The 26,390-nt window shown below is 34.8% G+C and overlaps 1 protein-coding gene across 20 annotated transcripts in view; it reads left to right on the plus strand.

Moving 5' to 3' along the window:
- The window catches only part of LOC123534316 (kinesin-II 85 kDa subunit-like), a 174,644-nt gene extending 148,910 nt beyond the window's left edge, over nt 1-25,734 (plus strand). For 16 of the 20 annotated variants that reach the window (XM_045316512.2, XM_045316508.2, XM_045316509.2 and 13 more), the window contains 7 exons: nt 1,363-1,450; nt 13,300-13,549; nt 16,354-16,544; nt 17,463-17,635; nt 19,699-19,722; nt 23,412-23,456; nt 24,619-25,734. In XM_045316512.2, coding sequence (XP_045172447.2) covers nt 1,363-1,450; nt 13,300-13,549; nt 16,354-16,544; nt 17,463-17,635; nt 19,699-19,722; nt 23,412-23,456; nt 24,619-24,743 — 896 coding nt within the window. In that variant the 3' untranslated portion in view covers nt 24,744-25,734. Of the gene's footprint in view, nt 1-1,362; nt 1,451-13,299; nt 13,550-16,353; nt 16,545-17,462; nt 17,636-19,698; nt 19,723-21,165; nt 21,188-23,411; nt 23,457-24,618 lie in introns of all 20 variants that reach the window. The other 4 variants (XM_045316500.2, XM_045316502.2, XM_045316497.2 and 1 more) reach the window with 4 other exon arrangements.
- Nucleotides 25,735-26,390: the final 656 nt, after the last annotated feature.

Genomic DNA, 26,390 nt, shown 5'->3' on the forward strand with positions numbered 1-26,390 from the left:
GTGGGGGGGGGGGGGGGGGGTACATTCATCACCTTCAGTGATAGCTCTCTAGTTAAAGTCTGATGAAATTCATGGACAAAAAGGCTATTTCACTTGAAACACTGAAATTTTGATAATGCTCATGGAAATATATGAATAACACAGTTTCATTTGGTTGTTAATTCTAGCATAAAACTGCAAAAAAACATGTGTTAACAGAGAGATTCTCACACTTATATGCAGTTAAATCACCTTTTCATATATGTGAGTTCCGTGGCAAAGTGTAAACGTATTACACGCCAAAACAAATAATTCAGAATGCAATGACATCAAAGTCAAAGGCAGTACAGACATTCCCGTGCATTTCATAGAAATTTAATGATGTTGAGGGGCAAAATATTTATGTCTCCCCCTTACTCGATCAAAGGTCAAGGTCACAGGGGCCTGAACATGGAAAACCATTTCCAATCAATAATTTGAGAACCATTTGACCCAGAATCTTTAAACTTCATAGGGTGATAGGGCTTATAAAGTAGATGAATATTATTGTTTTAGGGGTTGCTCAATCAATGGTCACAGGGGCCTGAACATGGAAAACCGATCAATAACTTGAGAACCACTTGACCTAGAATGTTGAAACTTCATAAGAAACTTAGATATGCAGAGTAAATGACGCTTATTGATTTTGGGATCACTCAATCAAAGGTAAAGGTCACAGGGGCAAGAGCATTAAAAACTGTTTCTGATCAATAACTAACGTGAGAACCATTTCACTCAGAACCTTCAAACTTCATAGGGTGATAGGACTTACAGAATAGATGACACCCTATTGTTTTTGGGGTTACTCAATCAGTGGTCAAGGTCACAGGGGCCAGATCATGGAAAAACATTTCCAATCCGTAACTTGAGAACCACTTGACCTAGAACGTTGAAACTTCATGGGATGATTGGACATGCCAAGTAGATGACCCATATTGCATTTTAGACACTAAGCCATCCACCATTGTCTCTTTGACTTTCGCTCCTGTCCCCTATTGCCTTCTTGCCAATTACTACTATGCATTGAGGGAGACATGTTCATTTCATGTAATAACATCTGCAGAATCCTTGAAGGATTGGTGGGTGCCTGAGTAAAGCAAGGGTACAAATGATTCCTGAGAATAGCATTAGCGCATGTTCATTTCGTGTTATAACATTTACAGAATCTCTTTGGGAAAAGTTTGTATCCTCGCCCTACTGGGCTCGAGCACAAACCAATCTATCGGATTCTGCAGATGTTATAACATGAAAAAAATATGTTATCCTTACATGAAGATATTTCTGCTACAAATGAAAAAGTAGTAAAATGGTTGAGTAAAATAATTTTGACTTATTTTTTTGCAGAGAAAATGAGACAGGGTGGTAATGGAGCAGATGAGAGTGGTTTATATGAAATGTTACAGGAATATATGGTGGAGAATGAAGCACTCAGGTATACATACAACACTCCCTATAGAAATAGTATCAGACTGAGACTACATTATATGAACATAAATCTATCTGTATATAGACTGAGACTACATTATATGAACATAAATCTATCTGTATATAGACTGAGGCTACATTATATGAACATAAATCTATCTGTATATAGACTGAGACTACATTATATGAACATAAATCTATCTGTATATAGACTGAGACTACATTATATGAACATAAATCACAGATATAGACTGAGGCTACATTATATGAACATAAATCTATCTGTATATAGACTGAGGCTACATTAAATGAACACAAATCCAACTGTATATAGACTGAGGCTACATTATATGAACACATATCCAACTGTATATAGACTGAGGCTACATTATATGAACACATATCCAACTGTATATAGACTGAGGCTACATTATATGAACACATATCCAACTGTATATAGACTGAGGCTACATTATATGAACACATATCCAACTGTATATAGACTGAGGCTACATTATATGAACACATATCCAACTGTATATAGACTGAGACTACCTTATAGAAATGAAGTCTCTTTACTGGACCAGCTACTTCGCCTAACTGTGACCTGACTGTCTCTGTTTCTTTGTCGCCATCTCTCTCTCTCTCCCGTAGGGCTCAAAACTCTTAATCTTGCATGAATGAGATGTGAAGACTGCTGTTAAATTGTTTGAGGATTCACCTTAAATTAATTAGTGTACAAAATAGTCATTTTGTATTAGATATAGGATCCGATATACTATTTGCATGCTGATTATACATGTAAAGGGGAGCAATGGTCTTGACATGTTTATAGAGGAGCATCGATAAATATTTCTGGTAAAATCAAGCAAATTCTCAAATGATAAAATTGCATTTGAACAAACTTTCTAATAGTTTACAACATGTTATAGTAACTATTTTCATGAAATTAAATTAACAACGGACGAAATACTAGCTTTTTAGCTCACCTGTCACAAAGTGACAAGGTGAGCTTTTGTGATCGTGCGGTATCCGTCGTCCGTCGTCCGTCTGTGTGTACGTGCGTCCGTAAACTTTTGCTTGTGACCACTCTAGAGGTCACATTTTTTGTGGGATCTTTATGAAAGTTGGTCAGAATGTTCATCTTGATGATATCTAGGTCAAGTTCGAAACTCGGTCACGTCCCTTCAAAAACTAGGTCAGTAAGTCTAAAAATAGAAAAACCTTGTGACCTCTCTAGAGGCCATATATTTCACAAGATCCTCATGAAAATTGGTCAGAATGTTCATCTTGATGATATCTAGGTCAAGTTCGAAACTGGGTCACGTTCCATCAAAAACTAGGTCAGTAGGTCTAAAAACAGAAAAACCTTGTGACCTCTCTAGAGGCCATATATTTCATGAGATCTTCATGAAAATTGGTCAGAACGTTCACCTTGATGATATCTAGGTGAAGTTCGAAACTGGGTCACGTGCCTTCAAAAACTAGGTCAGTAGGTCAAATAATAGAAAAACCTTGTGACCTCTCTAAAGGCCATATTTTTTATGGGATCTGTATGAAAGTTGGTCTGAATGTTCATCTTGATGATATCTAGGTCAGTTTCGAAACTGGGTCACGTGCGTTCAAAAACTAGGTCAGTAGGTCTAAAAATAGAAAAACCTTGTGACCTCTCTAGAGGCCATATATTTCATGAGATCTTCATGAAAATTAGTCAGAATGTTCACCTTGATGATATCTAGTTCAAGTTCGAAAGTGGGTCACATGCCTTCAAAAACTAGGTCAGTAGGTCAAATAATAGGAAAACCTTGTGACCTCTCTAGAGGCCATATTTTTCATGGGATCTATATGAAAGTTGGTCTGAATGTTCATCTTGATGATATCTAGGTCAGGTTCGAAAGTGGTTCACGTGCCTTCAAAAACTAGGTCAGTAGGTCAAATAATAGAAAACCTTATGACCTCTCTAAAGGCCATATTTTTCATGGGATCTGTATGAAAGTTGGTCTGAATGTTCATCTTGATGATATCTAGGTCAAGTTCAAAACAGGGTCATGTGCGGTCAAAAACTAGGTCAGTAGGTCTAAAAATAGAAAAACCTTTTGACCTCTCTAGAGGCCATACTTGTGAATGGATCTCCATAAATATTGGTCAGAATGTTCATCTTGATGATATCTAGGTCAAGTTTGAAAGTGGGTTACGTGCCCACAAAAAGTAGGTCAGTAGGTCAAATAATGAAAAAACCTTGTAACCTCTCTAGAGGCCATATTTTTCATGGGATCTGTATGAAAGTCGGTCTGAATGTTGATCTTGATGATATATAGGTCAGGTTTGAAACTGGGTCAACTGCGATCAAAAACTAGGTCAGTAGGTCTTGAAATAGAAAAACCTTGTGACCTCTCTAGAGGCCATACCCTTGAATGGGTCTTCATGAAAATTGGTCAGAATGTTCACCTTGATGATATCTAGGTCAAGTTTGAAATGGGTCACGTGCCTTAAAAAACTAGGTCAGTAGGTCAGATAATAAAAAAACCTTGTGACCTCTCTAGAGGCCATACTTTTCATGGGATCTGTATGAAAGTTGGTCTGAATGTTCATCTTGATGATATCTAGGTCAAGTTTGAAATTGGGTCAACTGCGGTCAAAAACTAGGTCAGTAGGTCTAAAATTATAAAATCTTTTGACCTCTCTAGAGGCCATATTTTTCAATGGATCTTTAGGTCAGAGACCACCAATTCCAAAAAGTACAGGGAACTTACTGGGAATGAGGTAAGTGTATACCTGGGAATAAGGTAACGTCTGTGCGTTCTGATTGGTCAGTCATGTAAACAAACCAAGGAAGTGAATATTTTTTCAAAATTGATATTTTTTCACTGCATTTACAGTATTTTATTATACATTTTGACAAAATTTGCTACATTTTATGTGTATTGAAAAAAAGTTTTATCAAACGAATTTCTCCCGCCATGTCAATGATGTAAACAGGGGTCATCTCATTCACACGAAAATTACTTAAATAAAGTATCACTATTCATATGCTTTTCGTCCGATATTTTGGTAGAACTAAGATAGTTCTTGAAAAACTTGTAATTAGATATACATGTTTCGATGTATGGAAGGCCGTACACGCCATAATGTTACAATGTAAGTCTATGGGAAAACAATTGGTGGTCTCTGACCTATAATAGAGCTAAAACATGACTTTCGTCGGAAGTCATCACAGGTAATGTAAATGGCCACAAATCTGTTGTAAATGATGTAGAAAGACGTTTTCGTTCAAAAATTAGCGTGAAATTTGATTTTTTAAAAAAAATTGGCCTCTTTTTTTAACAGGTGTGCCCATTTTTATCTGGGCTTTTTGGCCAAAAAAGGATCATTTTTATCTCTGTAATGTTAGAGAATGATCAAAATTATTAGACCTTATTTCTATTTTTACGGAATGAATCGTATTTGTGCTTCCAAGTCAAATCAAAAGCAGACAACTGAAATTTTCACGAAAAATTGCAATCTCACGACGACAGGGACCGAGTCTGGGCATATAAATCGACAGGGGGTGACCTCAGTAAACTGTCCATATCTTTCTTAAAACTGTTCATTTCTTGATGAAACTTTGTAAGACATTTGGTATTGGATCATGTTTCACAATATCACTGTAAAATTGGAAAATGTGATACGAAACATTCATCTATAGGTCAGAGACCACCAATTCCAAAAAGTACAGGGAACTTACTGGGAATGAGGTAAGTGTATACCTGGGAATAAGGTAACGTCTGTGCGTTCTGATTGGTCAGTCATGTAAACAAACCCAGGAAGTGAATATTTTTTCAAAATTGATATTTTTTCACTGCATTTACAGTATTTTATTATACATTTTGACAAAATTTGCTACATTTTATGTGTATTGAAAAAAAGTTTTATCAAACGAATTTCTCCCGCCATGTCAATGATGTAAACAGGGGGTCATCTCATTCACACGAAAATTACTTAAATAAAGTATCACTATTCATATGTTTTTCGTCCGATATTTTGGTAGAACTAAGATAGTTCTTGAAAAACTTGTAATTAGATATACATGTTTCGATGTATGGAAGGCCGTACACGCCATAATGTTACAATGTAAGTCTATGGGAAAACAATTGGTGGTCTCTGACCTTTATAAAAATTGATCTGAATGTTCACCTTGATGATATCTAGGTCAGTTTAGAAACTGGGTCACATGCAGTCAAAAATTAGGCCAGTAGGTATAAAAATAGAAAAACCTTGTGACCTCTCTAGAGGCCATATTTTTCATGAGGTCTTCATGAAAATTAGTGAGAATGTTCACCTTGATGATATCTAGGTAAAGTTCAAAACAGGGTCATGTACCTTCAAAAACTAGGTCAATAGGTCAAATAATAGAAAAACCTGGTGACCTCTCTAGAGACCATATTTTTCAATGGATCTTCATGAAAATTGGTCAGCATTTTTATCTTGATAATATCTAGGTCAAGTTCAAAACCGGGTCACATGAGCTCAAAAACTAGGTCACTATGTCAAATAATAGAAAAAACGACGTCATACTCAAAACTGGGTCATGTGGGAAGAGGTGAGCGATTCAGGACCATCATGGTCCTCTTGTTTTAAAAAGCTAAGCTTGTACATTTTACATTGAAACCATAATTCGTAACTATAGAAATGTATGTTATCAGTATGCCATCTCGCATCCCCCCTTTAAAGTTGCCTTACTGTCTGTCCATCCTTCTGTTTGAAGTGTGTCATGCATGTCTCAAAAAGTATTTGACCCAGTCATCAAACTTGGTCTGAAAATGGTTCTGCTTGACTGATTTTAGAGTTAAAACAGAAGAACCTTTTTTACTAAACACAGTTGTTACCATTCAGGATTCAGTGTGTCATACATTATATTCAAGGTCAAATAGTCAGTTTTACCACCACCCGCACATTCACACGCATGCACATTATATACACAAGCCACTCTCAGCCGTTACTACCATTTTAATTTCCTTTTTGTCAAGCCCGCTTGCAGAAGCAAAGTTATTGTCATCCAAATGGCTGTTTGGTGTACGTCCGTGTGTCTGTCCATCCGTCCGGATTTGTTTGTTTGGACCATAACTTTGACCTGCATGGAGCAATCTTGTTTATATTTGGCATGAATGTTAAGCTCAGTGAGTGTCATGCGCAAACCCCAGGTTATCTCAGAGTTCAAGGTCAGAGTTGGAGATCAAAAGGCAGGCTCGACATGTTGCCCATGGGCATCTGGTTTATTCTAGGACTCAATTGATAAATACCAATAACGCAACGACATGTGATAGTTCATATTTTTATTGACGATTATTGCATTGCCACATATAAATAATTCCATCAAGTTAACTTTTTAAAAGTATTTCCAAGAATATAATTGAAAATATGAATGGCGGATATGGTCATGACGGACGTGAAATAAACCTCATCAGACGACACTAATGAAGTTTGTTCGATCCATAGATTATAGCTATGGAAAGACATACGCATAGGAGCGACCAAGAGCGGACTTTACAAGAAACCCTGGGAAGCCCCCACCCCTGTTGCACCAATAACGCCGCTCGGCGTCATATAGATCTGTAATAAATCTGCACCGCATAGGCACCGCCAGATACAAAGCATTACTAATGCTACTCTCGCTGATATAACCCTGTTTATCCAACAACCAATGCAATCATGCTGCTATACTGCTTTGCTACTCATTGACATGGCGCTAGATAGAACCGCAAAGCATTACTAATGCTACTTTCGCCGCCGCTCGGCGATTGATATAACCGCAAGGTACACCGCAGTAGGGCCAACCTATTAATCGAATCACCAGTGCAACATGAAACTATACTGCTTTGCTACAGAATGGCCTAACAAAATAGGAGCTATTAAAGACCGCTTTAGTCAAAGCTAATTCTAGCAAGTACTTTACAGCTCATTTAACCCAAAGATAATTTTAGAACCCAGAAAATAATTTTTTGAACCCTATAAACTGTTATCCACCTACAGACGACACTCTAGGCAAATTAGATTTATAGGGGGTAAAACAAATGTATCTATTATGTGAAATCCTGGCCGCCCCTATGCGTAAGAATTTTCCGCCGTCATGACAGAAAATATTTTATATAATGTATATCTATGTTAATCGCACGTTGTTAAATATATAGACATCTGAATGAAACATGAATCATTAGCAATATACTCTTATAGTTAAAAGAAATAACGACATTGTATATAGTACGCGTTAAAATACAAAGTAACATTTATTTGTAAATATCCCAGCACTATTTAAACTTCTTTCATGCTTCGTTTATAGTCATCATCTCCTCATAATTGGAACTTTATGAATATTAAAGTCACTCTGTTATCAAACACGTCACAAACTTAAATTATAAAATGTTTCCGCTTCAGTTCAGCAACTGTTAAACCTACTCTCCTAGAATAAGAATGGTATATTAGTGTCTCGTTGACTCGGTTCCTCCGAACTCTGAACAAAACGACTGTTAAGTATTTAAATATATTACAATTCCTTTTTCACTTGAACATTCGGCTATCTTAATTCCACGAGTCTTACTGCTCAACTATGGTCGGCTCGGCATGTAGGTTATGTTCTCAGTGAGGTCCAGCAAAATCAACTCATCCGTCTTTTTGTATACCAACGACAGTGCCAAGCGATGCCGGGTTTGCCATACATTGTGAAGAAACAAAACTGAAATATACAAAACTCAACGGCAGAAAAATTGAACTTCATTTCCCTTATACAGTTACAGACTAGTATGACTAATAAAATAAAAGATTTTGGGTGCGGTGGGTGGGCTTCGATTTACCGGTATTGAAAGAGGACAGAAGACGGTGTTGCTTACATTTATACCTATATGTCACGTGACTGGCATGCATCGTCAAGGTTTATGAACAGCAGACGACAAATTAGGACAAGCTTAATAATAAATAGTTGACCAGTTCAATTTAGCCATAATAAATGAGATTAATATGTAAAATTAATCTTTATTATTCTAGGACTCAATTGATAAATACCAATAACGCAACGACATGTGATAGTTCATATTTTTATTGACGATTATTGCATTGCCACATATAAATAATTCCATCAAGTTAACTTTTTAAAAGTATTTCCAAGAATATAATTGAAAATATGAATGGCGGATATGGTCATGACGGACGTGAAATAAACCTCATCAGACGACACTAATGAAGTTTGTTCGATCCATAGATTATAGCTATGGAAAGACATACGCATAGGAGCGACCAAGAGCGGACTTTACAAGAAACCCTGGGAAGCCCCCACCCCTGTTGCACCAATAACGCCGCTCGGCGTCATATAGATCTGTAATAAATCTGCACCGCATAGGCACCGCCAGATACAAAGCATTACTAATGCTACTCTCGCTGATATAACCCTGTTTATCCAACAACCAGTGCAATCATGCTGCTATACTGCTTTGCTACTCATTGACATGGCGCTAGATAGAACCGCAAAGCATTACTAATGCTACTTTCGCCGCCGCTCGGCGATTGATATAACCGCAAGGTACACCGCAGTAGGGCCAACCTATTAATCGAATCACCAGTGCAACATGAAACTATACTGCTTTGCTACAGAATGGCCTAACAAAATAGGAGCTATTAAAGACCGCTTTAGTCAAAGCTAATCTAGCAAGTACTTTACAGCTCATTTAACCCAAAGATAATTTTAGAACCCAGAAAATAATTTTTTGAACCCTATAAACTGTTATCCACCTACAGACGACACTCTAGGCAAATTAGATTTATAGGGGGTAAAACAAATGTATCTATTATGTGAAATCCTGGCCGCCCCTATGCGTAAGAATTTTCCGCCACAAAATATAAATTTTTAATGCACTTCTTTTCTTTAAAAATTTTTATTTCCCCAAAATTCTTATGATTTTAAGATATTCAAAAGCATATATCGCGAAGAGCATTCCAAGTTCTGCGTCAGATCTTCTCTACTTTTTCAAAATCACCGCTCTTTAATACTAAACATATGCGCCAATTTTCAATATTTATTATTATCTTCTGGTAGTTAGCAATCATACTCCATTACGCAGTTGCATAGGTAAAACAACTAGCGACATTTTAACCAAACACAGTTACTATTTTGAATTACTACTGCTCAAAATGAAGCTATTAAAGCAAATCTAAGATTATTGCTTGATAATTTTTTACGTTCTCGTCTCGCAACTTTTCAAATTTCCTTGTTCGCCATTTTCTAAAACTTCAAAGTTTAATAAAACAGCTTATTTCAATGTAATGTATTTTACGATAATATATTCAATGCCTGCCATTATTGTATGTAAATCATCTCTAAGAAGCGGAACTATTTTAGTTAATTCTATCTTTCCAATCCCTTTCCTTATGTGTGTAGTCTTGTCAGTAGTCATGCATAAATGTGCATTATGAAATAAATATGTTGAAACTAAAGAGGTGTACACCATGCCATTAAAGAAACCACCGGGAATTTGAGCAACTTGTGTCTATGAAGTAAAGACTATAGATTTCAACCTGTCTATTTTCAAATAATCATGATATCCAAATCGGACCAACCATCATAGCTAACTGTCACGCAGCAAACTGTATTTTTTAAAAATGGATAAAGAAGCTGCCCACCGACGTTTTGGCGACAGCGGGGGTAACTCTGGACACATACGTGTTATTTTCACATGGCATTTTAATAATGATAGGGGTTGTTTTTATTTTATTCATTCTTATTTGATTACGTTACTATAATAATTGTGCCGTTAATCAATCGTAGTAGGTCCAGCGGAACTGGCCAGTGCATGGATATTTCCAAATCGTACAGTTCGATTACTAGGTCATACCTGTTTACACGTTTTCAAACCGAAATTTCTCTACTTGCAAAATGACCTTTCTACTTTTTTATTATGTTTTATTTGAGTCCGAGTTCACGTTTTTCTTATACAAGACTCACTAAAATATGGAACTCTGAGTTAAGGTAACAAAACGCAATCTTTAATGTTTACGCAAACGAATTGTATGTGGTATACTATATATAAAAGGGAACCTTAAAGCCCTGCTCCGCAACTATTCGAATTCTATTGTATGCACGCAACCCAAGAGCACAACAGGTAACAGATAAAGACCAACCACGACCTGGTAACATACTTTTTTCCACCACAAAAACTTTATGAAAGTCATTCTTAGAATACAGGTAATACATGTATATAACTATACTACAAGTTTTCAGGTGGACAATTTAAGCCTTTCCTGAACAAATGTATATTGACAACTTCATCTGCAAACTTATTCGGTCAATCTCTTTTCGGCATAGTTTCAAAACTATAGATGAATTGCTATCTTATTTTGTAGAAACAAAATGTGATTGAAATTTAAATACACTGATTTCTGTACATATTGCTACAGTAATTCAATAAAATGTTAAGCCATCACACACATTGTCTTGGCCTTATATTATGTCACTGTCAATTTGTAACTAGAGACTTGTTATTTCTCATTTTGCTTCATGCAAAGCATGTATAATTACCATCATGGAAATACAAAATACAGTTATTTTGTGGTGCCTCTTTAACGGCCACGCGCCACACTTTAGCACGCAAAAACGCATGTATTTTATATAGAATTTTATATAAAACAGACTCTATTTGACAGGCTTCAATGTTCATACTTAGGATTTTTATGCTTTTTTCAGTGACAATTTAAGGTTAAAAGGTAGGACAGGAGCAGGTCTTTAATTCATTTTAATTTCAAAGCCCGAAACTGGCGAAAGATACATTTTAGAATATGTCTGGGTGGAGGCATATTATTATTTTGTTTTTGTTGCTTTCCTATCAAATTTGTCGAAAGTTCCGAAAGTTTAAATGAAGTAAATATTACAAAATGTTTGATGTAACAGTTGTTGACCGAAGTTATTTCTAACCAAAATCATCCAAAAAGTCAAGAACTGCCAGTGTACTGTACCTATCTTTGTTAATAAATTCAGTAACATATTAATAAAAATTTAGAACAAAGAATCCTTTAAAACTTACTAAAACATCGCAACAACATGTTTATTTTTAAAATCCGCATAAACCATGTACGTGCGTATGCCACGTGTAGTTTGATTTCCAATATATAGACTGGTCCACCGATTAGGGAAAACAGCATGATTTACCTTGCCCTTTTAATGTAAAAACCGCATTATACTGAATAACACTTCTACCCAAATAACGGACCATTCCATTATCAATACACACATTCTATTTATAAACCAGACAGGTCACTAAGAATTTCCTGACAGTAATTTAACTCTATATTTTAAATTGCTGCCGTCTTTTTATTAATATATATTTTTCTATTATGTTTTTTGTATTTTCTGGCCGAAAGTCTGAATTTTGTGCCTGTAGTGTTTTAAATGTATTTATGATAAAAACGAAATAGCTATTTATGATCGCGCTGTATAAAAATTTACAGGTAATTTATAAAACAAGCGGCTATTTTTGTATAATTTTGCTTAACATTCTTCCAGTATCTTACTAGGATTGGTATAGATATCAGGTTATATGTATTGTCTAGCGGTGCTGGAAGTTTGGGGTAATAATATTAAATAATAAATGCACTACGCCTCTTTTTTATGTGACGCCTAAACTTTGCGATGGCACGATAAACTAAAAATTAGCCTTTGTTAAAGTCAATACAGACATTTTTTGGTTTTGACACGCTTGTAAATGTATTCATAACGCAAAGGCATGCAACGTAGCCACCAATCCTGATTGATTGCCGACCACGACGAGGGAATTAAGCTTGCTTTCACCTAAATTGTTGGTCATAATTTTTCCGAAATGTACCCCCGTGAATTACTGCATCCTTTCTAATAATAAAAAAGATAATTCCGTAGTTCGTGAAGTTCGACATATTATAAAAGCATTAGACCATTTTTCTGTAGAGCCTATATCATCTTTACACACTTCGACGGCACTCATTTTTACTGTTACTAAACAGGGACAAAACACTACCGTTATCATAATCGGTCAGTTCCACCGCACCCTTTTACAACAAAACTGTACAAATCCGTTGCTTTAAAGAGAATGGTACATGCATGGTTATGTCATAACTTGTCTGCCTAAGCAGATTATCAATATATGGTAAAAATCAACTCGTTTTCGCTAAAATTATTGCTATTGCTAGTAGAATTAGCTACAGAAGTCGCCAGATTCAACCCGCCATCTACATTTTCGTTATTTGTGTCTATTATCCTAGACGCTATCTACACTTTCCATGTTTCCAGCACGACATATATTCGTGACCAACCACGTGAGCACTACGTGGCATTATATCGAACACCCGTAAAATTTCGTCAAAATCAATAATCGAAGCGTTCATACCTCTATCATCGGCCGAATTATATTTGTCAAATAACTATCTCTGGCCTTTGTTTCTCTCCTGCTGAGGGGTCGTCCCTTCTCCGCCTTCCTCTCCGTGATCCTCGACCATGTGCAGACATAACTAATACAATGTTTATCCACTTCGATTTACCGGTATTGAAAGAGGACAGAAGACGGTGTTGCTTACATTTATACCTATATGTCACGTGACTGGCATGCATCGTCAAGGTTTATGAACAGCAGACGACAAATTAGGACAAGCTTAATAATAAATAGTTGACCAGTTCAATTTAGCCATAATAAATGAGATTAATATGTAAAATTAATCTTTATTATTTAAACCTCTTATACACTTCAAATAGCTTAGCTGATAGTTTAAACCCTGTTCTTCGAACAGTTCTTGTTTTTATGGCAGTAAGAAGCATTTTTAGCTGTGCTGATTTCTTGAAGTTTACTATGTTATACAACTAATTTGTAGGACAGAAAATGCTGAAATGCAGGTTAATCGTGACAAAGTTCGACAGGACCAGCAACTCTTGTATAGAGATAATGAAAAATTAATGAAACGTGTAGATGATCTTGAGCGGAGATTAAACCAGGCAACAACATCGTGGCAGTCAATGCCAAGACAGGACTCACATAGGTCTCGGGATCACTCTCCGCGAGGTTCACCACAATACAGAGGTGGTGGAAGTGGTGGAAAAGTTGTCCAGGCCAAATTTGCTCAGGTATTATTTCAATTGCTTACTTTTCTTGGAGAACAAAACTTGTATTTTAAGTTTGATGCAAGTGAATTTTATCAGAGAGAAATAATATCGCGATTTTTAGAGAAAATGTTTTTTATGACATGCTGTTTAAAAAGGAGATCTGTGTATTACCTTCATTTTTACTTTAAATTGTGTGCTCATTGAAAAGTCACCATTTTCTGTGCTCATTTACTTACAAACAGCACAATGAACAACTTGTTTTCTTATTCAAAAAATGGTCTTCATAGATGGGTTTGACTGTAATGTAATTGTTTTGCCATTCCTTGTTTGTACTTTATTCTTTTAACCTAATCTGTATCCAAAACTAACAAAAATCACAACTTTAATTTATGTTCAGTGTTTTGATCCATTTGATAAGATAATTTGAGTAAAATAAATAATGATGTAATTAAACTTGTACCTGGTAATCTTGTTTGCATAGATTTTTATACCCAAGTATATCAGAGTAGTTCAGAAAGCTTTATTAAAAACTTTTTAATGCATTTTTACAGTGTAAGATTACTTTAAAATAGCACAAAATGTATTGTTACATGGGCAAAGATCATTCAGACAAAATAGGAGTGTCATTATCTAAATTTCACTTTTCTCAAGGAAAATATACTTTCATCTGACTTTCGAAAAGGTGAAGTATAGTTGCTCTATATATTTGTTGGTTGTTTAATGAAAAATAGTTTCAGCAAGTTTATCTCGTGCATGCAATAAAATGAAAAAATTAAAATTGGATCATATGATACACAAATAATATTTTTTGTTTGTAAATAAAAAGGAGATATTTTTATGTCAATATGTAAAAAAGGGGCAACAGCGTGATTATACAAGCTTTAATCCTTGAATTATTTTATCAAAACTATTTTCTTTATTTGTTTTACACATTATATTGTGCAATTATTTTTTTACATCAGATAAAATTTTAGTTCTAGCATCTTTCACTTTGTTTTAATCTTATTAATAATATGTCATGTCCCAAAAACTTAATCAACTGTACTTTATTAACTCCCTTATTTTTAACAATCCGCTAGCCTAGTAAAATGTTAGGTTTGTGTTGCTTTAAAGAAATCTTATTTAACTACACCTAAATACTCACCATCATTAAACAAAGAAAATCATGCAAGACCCAGACCAAAGGATCAAGCCCAGACCTTGAGGCCAAAGATTATTTATAGCTTTGTTTGGTGTCTATTCCATATCTTATCAATTGCTAGAAGCATTTTCATAAAACAAGTATTACTTGTTAACCTCATCAAGACTTTGTGCAGAATGCACAATCCTGGTCAATAGGTCAAAGGTCATGGTCAACATGTGGATGTCAAAGGTCATGAGCACAACATTTTACCTTCCCTGTATCAAAGCAGTATCATAGGGAATTAAATCAATTTATTTATAATTAGTGATAATTATAAGTTATTTATAGTCATAATACTATAAAGTTGAATTCAAATGAAGAGCTTACGTAAGAAAAAAGCAATAGTTTCACACGAATTGTTAAATGGCTCATTTTTTAGCTCAACTGATCACCTTTCAGACGTGCATGAGATGAAGGAAAATCCAGGTTTTTTTGAGTCCGTTAGAACATAGTTTTGACAAATGATATAGAAAGTCGTTACTCTCAAGTAATAAAACAGATCAGAATGCATTATATAAGTAATGATTTTATTATCATGCTATATGAAGTATTGATCATGTCTCACCTTAAACTGCCTGATAGCTACTTTTACATTGTATACTTTTAATTTTAACCAAGCTACTTTTCCTTGCTTTTTACACTTCAGTCTATTAATATTGTTCGTGGTAAAGCACCAAATGTGAGGGGTTTGATATTATCAGAAGATAGATTGTACATGGAGAGTTGTCCTACTTGCCCCAGTGTCTGCATCCATGTCCACACCATGGTTTAAGTTTTGATGTACTTTCATTTTATCTCTGTTATTATTTGATGCATTTACTTCAAACTTAAAAAGTAAATATTTCAGGTATAATGTCCCTTTAGTTAACGTTTTGATACATTTTCATTTTATCTCTATTATTACTACATACATTTGACTCGGACTTAAACTATTATCGGGTAAAGTCATCCTCATTGGAGTCTTTGAACACTTGTAATAGCTCTGGCTTCCCCAGATGTACCCTATTTCCCTATCCAGCTATGAAATAGTTGAGTGCACTGTCTCCTCGGACAGCTCTTGTTAATAGAGCAACGGCTGCTTACAAATGTATTTTTGAGCCAAATTCAATGGGTAGATTTGATTCGTGATCTTTCCTGGTTTTACTTGACAAGTAGACTGGCTCCCGTCCCTATGTTTGTTCTTATTTACATATATATGTTTATTCATTAAGAGGGAAGTAACTCCAGCAGGTTGCTTCTACATTGACATTTTTTATTGCCCCTGGCTCCGAACATAGGTTCAGCCATCAGATAAAATGTGCTATTTTAGAGGCTTAAGATTTTCTTATTTTGTTTGCAGTATTTATATAAAAAAATAACCATGCAGCCAGGGAGCCAGGCTACTGGACAAGCTGAAGTTCAATTTTAAGAGAGAAAAAAAACCCAAGAACTAGCTGATAGACTACCAGCGATATTGAAGTGTTTTATCTCAATTAGTGTCTTAAAACTACTGTCTTCCTGTCTGTTATTTTACATGTATATAACATTATATGAAGTAACTAAACAGTAACTGTGAATTTTTACCACATGTAAGTAAATTGTAGAATACTAACAAGTTTGAATAATAATTGCATGCTATAACACTAACCATGTGTGTTAACAGCCCCCTGCTGACCTACCACTGCGGGACAACCCAGCTCTCCGGGACCCTATATATCCTGGTTCTCCTCCTCAGGGTTACAACAGTCCAACCAGTAATGGCAGGTCTAAGCCTTCACAGCAACCAGCAACAGCACCGAGGAGTCAGCCGCTGAAACCACCACACAGACTCGCAGATCCTATACAACAACAAAGGTAACATTTTATACAGTAAACCACAGAACAGAAGTTAAAGAATTGTGAAAGTACAAATTTTAAAGGTTAAAGGAATTCCTAAATATACCGCCTGAATCAAAGTATATTTTGGCTGTATTGTAGTCAGGCCTGTCCTTCCATTGGTCTGTCTGTCCATTGTGTCCCTCCATGTCTTCTTAACCACTATAAAGATTTTCATAAAACTGGAATCAGTTGTTAATTTCATTAAGACATGTGTAGAGTGCACAACCTGGGTGGCTAGGTCCAAGGTCAAGGTCACAATTGGAGGCCAAAGGTCAGATAGGAGGTCAAAGCTCTAATCGTGTCCACTCCATATTAATTAAACTGATTAGAAGATTTTCATAAAAATAACATCAATTTTAATCTCATCACAAAGTGCTTGAGGTGAGCTGTTGTTATCATTCACTTTCTGTCATTCCATAACTTTGACATGCATGGAGCAATCTTGTTTATATTTGGTATGAATGTTAACCTCAGTGAGCCAAAAATAGAAAAAAATATCTTGAAACAATTCCTTCTCATTAACCACTTGATGGATCTTCGCCAAATTTAATCTTTATATGTTTCTGCTTTGCCCATTTTAAGGATGACAATAGTTAAAAATAGAAAAATCTTCTATGATCTGAAATGACTTGCTGTCATGAACCACTTGATTGACCTTCACCAAACTTGGGTCTGGAACAAACTTTTCTACAATGTTTCAGGTTGTGTGAGCAGACAAAGGGCCTTCACTGCCCTCTTGTTTAAAAATATATGTACAATATCTGAAAAATATTTGAAAATTCTTAATTAATAACGGTCCCATCTCATTTACACAGTTAAAAGTTTTAGCAAGATTGATTTGCACTGCTATGTACTTCCTATTTGAGCAAACATAATTATTTCTTTCAATTTTAGGCCAGCATATGAACAAAATGGGCCTCCGTATATGAATGGCAATCCTGGAAGTCACCCAGCGGGTCATGGTTTTCCTGCGGGTCACCCGGCAATGCAGCCTGGTCCCGGGCACCATCCTGGTATAGGCACACAGTACAGACAGCCCCATATAGGCAGTCCGAATAGACCCAATGGTAGGTACAAGTTTTCTAATATGTTTTGAAGGTATTCAGAGCATATTTTGATAATGATTTTTGCACAGAAATGATGACCGAGTGTGATGAGTCGTTATTATACCTCACTCACATTATCCTATATATAGGAATCATAGTGGTTAAAAGTTCTTAATGTTACCCATGTCATATTGAGATGTTACACCCAAGAGATTTTGAAACAAATGGCCATATTGGGAAGGTGTTTTCATAAATGATTTACCTCTTAGAGGAATATTGATAAAGTGATGGCTTTAAAATTCTTGTGAGAGGAAATTCTAGCATAAAACTGTTGTTGTCATATGCTAGGTTGTTTTAACAGGAGAGTAAACATGTTTAATGTGAGAGATTTCTCGTACTCACCTGCAGTTAAAACACCATTTTATATATGCACATTCCATAGCAAAGCATACATTACAGGCCTGTAATAGATAATTCAAAAGGAAATTAGGTCGTTGTGAACAACAACTCTTGATATTCCCAGGCATTGAACTTTTGATGTTGTTGATGGACAATATATTCATTTGTTAGTGTGTTGCATATTTTACACAAGAAAAACATTAATTCTTGTTCATTTGGTGCTATATCCTCTGGGATAAGTTGGTTCCCTCACGTTAGCAGGCTTGGGCAACAACCTCAGAATTCTGCAAATGTTACAACACGAAGAAACACCTGTTAACCCGACAGAAACTTTATTTGGATAGACTTGTATTATTCATTTCTATTGAAAATGCCGCTGCACAGATGATGGGTATTATAGTAATAGATCAAATAGTTATTACGTGATAGAAACAAAAGGTAGAAGTCAAAATTACAGTAACTCTAGGCCAAGACGTGGTCTATCTTTAGATGATCTGAGGGCTTTAACTGACTTAAAAATGTAGTAAGTGAGTGAAAGTATGTTCTTGTTTAATATTTAATGCATTACTTTTATAGTTTTTTATAGTTTTGACAATAAATACTTCTTTTAAGCTTTACAGTTCAAAGAAAAAGTATAGCTATTACACTCACACATGATAGGTGTCTGCGTCAGCATCCCAATAGAGCCAAGTTTTGTATGTAAGCTGGCATCTAAGTATCCACTAATGGGAATGGATTGAAACATCATATACCTTGTTCACTGTTTTGATCTTGCATGTAGTATGTAAATAGATTGAAACTTCAAATTCCTATTTACTATGTTGATATGCTGTGACCAGGTTTTGCTTTTTCACGAAGGTATGCCCCTTTTTATATCCTCAGGCATATTCCGATTGATATGCCTTTCTGTCCATACAAACCAGATTTTACTGTTTTGCTTAGTTAGCCCACATTAATGACCCGATTTACTTGATACTTACACTGATAATCAGTGTGGCAAGACCTACAAACTGACCTATATATAAATGACCTTGACCCTCATATACCCTTGGCTTAAAACTTAAAACCTAAATAAACAATATTTTTGGTCCTGCAGCCCACGTAAATGACCCAGTTGAGTTCATATTCACACTCGACAAACTTTGTAGTAAGTCCTACAAACTGACCTATATTTAGATGACCTTGACTTTCGTATGATCATTACCTTTAAATTGAAAACCTCAAAAAACAACATCTTTGGGCATACACCTGGGGCATGATTTTGCATTTTTAAAATGCAGCTCCTTGTTCAACCTAGCAATTATTTGTTTAATCTTATTATCTCATTAACCTTCACCCTGCTAAATTTCTAACATGGACTGGTCTATCGTTCAGTTTGGACAATACCATTTATTATTCACGGAAAAATCGCTGACTAAATGGCGAACAGTGCAGACCATGATTAGCCTGCGCGGATGTGCAGGCTAATCTTGGTTTGCACTTGTCGCAAAGGTAGAATCACTTTCCGCTAGCAGGCTAAAGGTTAAGCATCAGAAGTAGGGAAAATTCTGTGACTAAATATTGTTATGACTTTGTGCTTGTTTAACTTTTTTAATGGCAAGGCTTTTGAGTAGTCAAGCATTTCTGTCCTTTGACAGTTCTTGTTTATCTTTAAGTTGATCAAATTTTTCTGAGTGGTATTTTAGGAAGTGGGATGTATTACAACTATGGTAAACTATTTTTCCAGTTAAATTCATTTAAGGTTTATAATGTTTTGTTTAAATACTTGTTTATCATGCTTTTATGTGTTTTTGTTTGACCCATTGATTTTAGTAGAAATATAGGTCAAGACCGCAAACATACTTGCTTACTTTCCTGAAATAAGAATATTGGGGATATTGTCTATAGGGCCATTATTTTCATACATGCCACAAGTTACATCATGCTACCTTCAAGATTCATTATTGATTCCAAATATAAGATTAAAATACTGTGGATTATAGGAGAGGTAAAACAACAGAACAACATGAGTTAAATTGACAAGAATTTATCATTGACATAACAAAATAATTATATATCAGCCCAATATGATCTTTGTAGATTCTTACAATTTGTTTAACTCACATATTTTACTTCTTGTTGGAGACAAAAAAACAGCAGGGCATTGTTTAAAGTAGTTTTTGTTCTGTATGTTGTCTCAGCTCAATAGATCTATCAATAATTTGTGTATCTGGTGTCGCCTCAATAGATCCATTAATAATTTGTAGGGACCTACCTCTCTGGGTAGTTGCACATCCTTATAATCTATTTGTGTGAAAGCTACATGACATTTATACCCTGATAGCAATCCTTGTAATTAGTCAAATTTCACTAGTTCAATAAATTGTTATTTTCAGGTAATTTCACAACAATCATTCTGTAAAATTACATTTAACCAGTAGCTGCTTTGCACAATTCATGATTTTTAAAATCAGGGTAAAATGAAAAAGGAAGACATTCCAGTCTGGTAAATTATTTTCCTACATACTGGGGTATGTAAAGAAATTAAGCATAGCCAATTGTAATATTTTCCACAGCAAATGTGAAAACTGGGCACACTTGACTTTCAAAATTTAATATTCAAAAGTTATTATAATGCTACAATTTAGTTGGGTGCTGCAGTTATATTCTGCCCATCTGTCTGCTCATTCCTCCTTCCCAGATTATTTGTATTAATAACATTGACACCAGAAATTTAAATTAAATTGACACAGTAACTGATTGCAATTAAAAAAAATCTTTAGCATAACTCACTTAAAGTAACTTTAGAATCATCTCACTTTTGTACTTAATTTTTAAGGTGGTGGGAGTATGAATCACCTTAAATAATAGCTCTAGTTTTATATTTGTAATACTTGTTAATCTTGAAAACGATGTTTTTATTGTCTTGCACAGACAAACCTGTTAGATGGAGGTAGAGTTTGTGTGTATAAAGGGAGGTAATAAGTACAAAAAGTGCACACAATAACAAGTTTTTATTCTTATTTCTTGCACTTTCTCATTTTTACTGTAGCACATGTAGAGAATGTATTGGGTGAAAATAACTTGAATTCCTCCTATGTGCATGACAGGATTAGCTTTTACTCAGAGTAAAAAAGAAATATTGAAACTGGAAAACATTTTATTTTTTTCAGTTAAAAAATCTTCAAGAGTCTGGTATTCTATATAGATTTATCATATGTTGCATGACTTGTAATGAAAACACATTGAAAAAACAATCATAGACACACTTTCTTAAATGTTATTTTATCCTTTCCAAAATACAATTTCTGATTAAGTATCAATATATTTTCTTGTTGCACGATTCAGCACGACATCAGTGATGTGGCCTCAATTATTCTACTGAATTTTAAACTGTAGTATGTCACAATGTATTTTCTTACTGTAGTCTGTATATTGGAAGAACTGTATGCCCAGAATTTGATATTGCTATATGAAGACAAGGCATCTAAAGCCATTCCTTCTCTCACTGATACCATATCTAGGACTGTCGCTGCCCTACACTGAATGCTTTTAAACTGAGTTTGCAACACATGCATGTTTAATATTAAAATTTCCCGTATGTCTGGAAAGTAAACTATCAGTTACATGATGTTATCTTAATTTTTACTTTGCCATCACTGTTTTCTTTTTAGATTACGTTACACACAGAATTACAGTGTAAAATATTTTTGAAATATGTTATAAAAGATCTGCCTAGTAAAATAATTCCTGTTTTCATTTCTATTTCCTTTATAAATGTTTGCTTTTGGAAGTTTAATTAGGACTGGGATGATTACTCGGTTAATCGGATCCGATTCGAAATCTAGGTGAAACCGGTTTTAATTTTGCAAAACCGCTAATCGTTTTCAGACGACGAACATCACGAATTGTACTTTATCTTTATACATTCTTGACTACAAATAGACCCGCAGTAATTTCCGCTAAAACACATTGAACATAGTCAATAGTCTCGGATTTGCTATCATGTATGTGTAAATAAATACACAATATATGACTTATTAATTATCACATTGTTTGCAAGGATAAAGTTCGTAAATTCCTAATGTAATCAGCTGCTGGAAGTACTTGATACTGTCGTCAGAAAGAACAGCATTTCAATATGGCGGCTGATTAACCGTTCGGTTCGAATTCATACAAAAGATTAACAGGTTTCAAAATTTTGAAATCGTCCCAGCCCTAAGTTTAATGATAGATACACTGAGGACATTATTAGAGCATAAAGATGTACAAACTCATGAGAAAACTGTGTTTTGAATTTTCATAAAAAGTGTTTTTGGTTACAGAATTCCCTCTAGCTATTTTAAAGATATGCATACATGATAAATTTCTTTACATAATAATGAGTGTCTGCCAAAACTTGTCTTTATAAGTTTAAAATTACTGAAGGTCAGATCTAAATTTATTCACAACAAACATTTGATAGAAATACTGCACATGCACATCCCAGGCACAAGTACAAAATCTCAACTTCCCTAATAATAGAAATGTGCTTTAACCTTTACCCTGCTAAATTTCTAAAATGGACTGGTCCATCATTTAATATCGGCAATACCATTTATTATTCGAAGGGGTATTCACTGAAAATTTACTGACTGAATAGCAAACAGTGTAGACCATGATCAGACTGCATGTAGACCATGATCAGACTGCATGGATGTGCAGGCTGATCTTGGTCTGCACTGGTCGCAAAGGCAGAATCACTTGCCGACAGCAGGCTAAAGGTTAAGGATGTAAAATAATATAAAGTGTTTTAAAAATGTAGGATAATAGTAGAGAGGTTTAGATTTCAAACTAAATTTGGTCAAAATGCAAAACCTAAGTAAATAGTTCAAAACATGTGGATTTACTTGTAGTAGGTATATAACAGACACTCGCCATTGTAAAGGAGATTTGCTATGTGTGTATATAGAGGATATTACATGAGTGTCTTTTCATACTGAATTTATTAAACGAGTTGAATAAAATGCAGGGCTCTGCTGAGCATTTTATCAATTTTATATGACGATGTGGAAAGTCACAAATGTAATATTCTTTTAATCACATGTTGGCTTTCCAGCCGAAACAAAAAATTCTACTTTCTTTAACTATTATAAGCAAGTCAATTTTACCAACATTTCCAATATTTGAAACAACGTCGTAGTCAAAGCTTTATTACACAAGTGACTACTATCAAATTTATGTAATGGCTTTATTTCACTCCCGTGATGTCAAACATGTGATAAAAAGCCATAATGAAATGTCAGTGTAAATGGTGGATGGGTTTCCTATGTGATTTTCTGTTACAGCTAAAAGATTCCAAGTATCTTATTCTAAGAATAGAAGCACAAACTATGATAACTGTGGCTTTGACATTAATTCAATGTTGTGTTTGTTTCAGATTTACGTATGGATAGTCGTAAATCATCAACATCTTCCAGTTCAGGTGGGTGTCAGTAAAAATATGTGACTCATTGAGCAAGTTACACACCTTGCTTTTGATTAGAGAAATGTGCACATCTAAAATTTCTTGCATACCAGACTTGTGTTTCCCATGATTTTAGCCATGCTGGCAAAACCAGTCAGGCACCCCTGTGTCAGGTGCTGTAAAAGATACGTAACAAATTATATGTAGTAGACTCTTGTATATCTTTATGTAAAACTTGATAAAAGATATAATTGCGGCATTTTTGTTTACTGACGATAAATTGAGGGGCTTTGTTTGAGAGAAGAAAGTATTGTTATAAGGACAATTGGTAATTTATTCTGTTATTTGTAGAGTGCAGTATGCAAGAAAAATAATATGTCACTGGTTAAAGGTGCAGATTGGAATATCAGGCTCACAGGTACCTGGTTTGGAGGTATATTGCAGAGCCTTGTTATCACCTAAACGCATACGTGAGCCAGATATTCCCGTCTTCAACTGTAACCAGTGGCAGATTCTTAGTGTTCTTTCTCAGAAATGATTGCTCTAGATATATTCATTTTCTAGGACACTGCTCTATTTGGAAATGAACACCTTTCTGAAGGAGGCATGTAGTCCCTGGAGGTGTTGTTGACAGAGGTTAAACAATGTTAGTAATGCTCAGTTGGTCTAACTGGTTTCTTATTTCCAAGAAAACTATGCACAAACCAAACTATGCACAAACCCTTTTAAACTTACCTTTACAAAATTGAAATACATAATTTCTTTTTGGAAGTTGGAAATCAGGTGGAGTATTAGTATGGACTTCAGTATTCGACACGAGATCTCTTGTAGGCAAATCACTTTAAAATGAAAATGAATAGAATTATTACTTGTTTCAGATCAGCAATTTCCAAAACTAGAATTAGAATCTGCAATTGAAAGATAAGGTTATCACATTGTAAGAAATAACTTTAAATCTGCTGCAAAAGGATTTATTTCTCTGCATGCACTTGAGCACATTAGACGCTAACTGACCTGTTTTGTTACTTTTAGGGATTTTTGTAGGAGAGCTGCATACACAAATGTCAAGACTGAAGTAAGCTCTGCCTTGCTAAATGTGTACATGTTCTAGTTCTATATGATAGTGCTGTTGCCTTGGAAAAAAAGTTTAATTTTGATGTCTTTTTCACCATTATTTCAGATGCAATACGTGATATGAATGAAAAGTTAAAACAAGAACTGGCACAACTAGATGGTCAGATACATCATCACCACGTTTATAATCAACACAAAAATACATATGGCTCTCAAGGCTCTATGAGATGATGTCAGTTTGTTGATTGACTGACAGCGATTGATGGACTGTGATCAACATTGTTATCATCACCATTGTTACTTCATGAATATAAATATGGCATACATCATATATTGAACCATTATTCAACAAAGGTACAACAGTCTAGCTTGTTTGATTGAATGTTGATGTGGTCTAGACCTTAGAGGAATCAGCAATGTTACAAGTTGTGAGAAAAGTCTTTATATAAAATCCTTACAGTTTCAGCCTGAAAAGAGGATTTTGTTCTGTAAAAGAGCTGCATTAACATTTCACTACATTGTTAGGCTCATGGTGCCCTAATTGTTTTTCCACTTTCCAATTGAATGATTTCTTTTGATGTTAAGTCTGCAAAAATCCCAAACTTTACATTATCATTTGTAAGGGGTTGTTAACAACGGTTTCAGTAAGCCCTTCATACAGAGTTATTTCTGGTACAGGTGTAGGGATGCAAGTAGATCTGGAGGACTATGTGCTACAGGTTCTAGGTTGAGCTGCTAAGTTACCTGACAGTCTCTGACACATTATACACATAAATAACTTTATTTTCAAGTGTGCAGATTGTAAGTCAGTTGTGATAGAGATTGTTTAGGTATGCTGAAAACCTCTGCAATATAGATAGAAATTACTTCATTGGTTAAGGTGTAACCAGTTTGAAATAAATCCAGTTTATCTTAAATTGTTCTCTTCTAAAGATAGAACTTATTTCATCTTTAAATGTCAGGCCATCTTTTGTACATTCTTGGTATTCTGAAAATGTAGTGACCAATGAAAACACGTAGAACTGCAAATGTTCATACTATAACTGAATGCAGTCTAGAGATCTTCTCGCTATAATGTTCATACTGTAACTGAATGCAGTCTAGAGATCTTCTCGCTATAATGTTCATACTGTAACTGAATGCAGTCTAGAGATCTTCTCGCTATAATGTTCATACTGTAACTGAATGCAGTCTAGAGATCTTCTACGCTATAATGTTCATACTGTAATGAATGCAGTCTAGAGATCTTTCGCTTAATGTTCAACTGTAACTGAATGCAGTTGAGATCTTCTCGCTATAATGTTCATACTGTAACTGAATGCAGTCTAGAGATCTTCTCGCTATATATTTATATAAAAGTCTTCAAAATTTGTTAAAATGTATAAAATTGCTGTTTAGTACAAACTTACCGACTTCTCATTTCTTGTGAAGTATCTCTGTGGAATATGAAAACAGTGAATTGAAAAGACTCGACTGTCTGAGATACATTATCAATGTTCACACAGTAGTTATTACTGGCTTGGTGTCTTATATGCATTTTATGTTAAACTTTGAATGAGAAGCTTTGAGAAAATGGTTAAATATTTTACTGTAGAAGATAGTATGAGAGAAGTTAGTCATTGTAAAGCAATCTGTGATAAAATATGTAAAATATATATATACTGTACCATTTACATTTTCTTTCTTAATATTTCATTTTTATGCATTGTCTTACAAGGTAAAACATGTTCCTTCACATTTTATAAAGACTTCATTTTATGTTAAAGAAATGGAGATGATTTGCAGTTTGGGGTAGAAAATCTTTTGTGAACTTTAATAAACAGTTGAAATTTATGAATTTTCATGACATTTTGAGTTTATATACACTAAAACTTACTG

Source organism: Mercenaria mercenaria, chromosome 12 (assembly GCF_021730395.1).
Source record: "Mercenaria mercenaria strain notata chromosome 12, MADL_Memer_1, whole genome shotgun sequence".
Classification (NCBI taxonomy): Eukaryota; Metazoa; Mollusca; class Bivalvia; order Venerida; family Veneridae; genus Mercenaria; species Mercenaria mercenaria.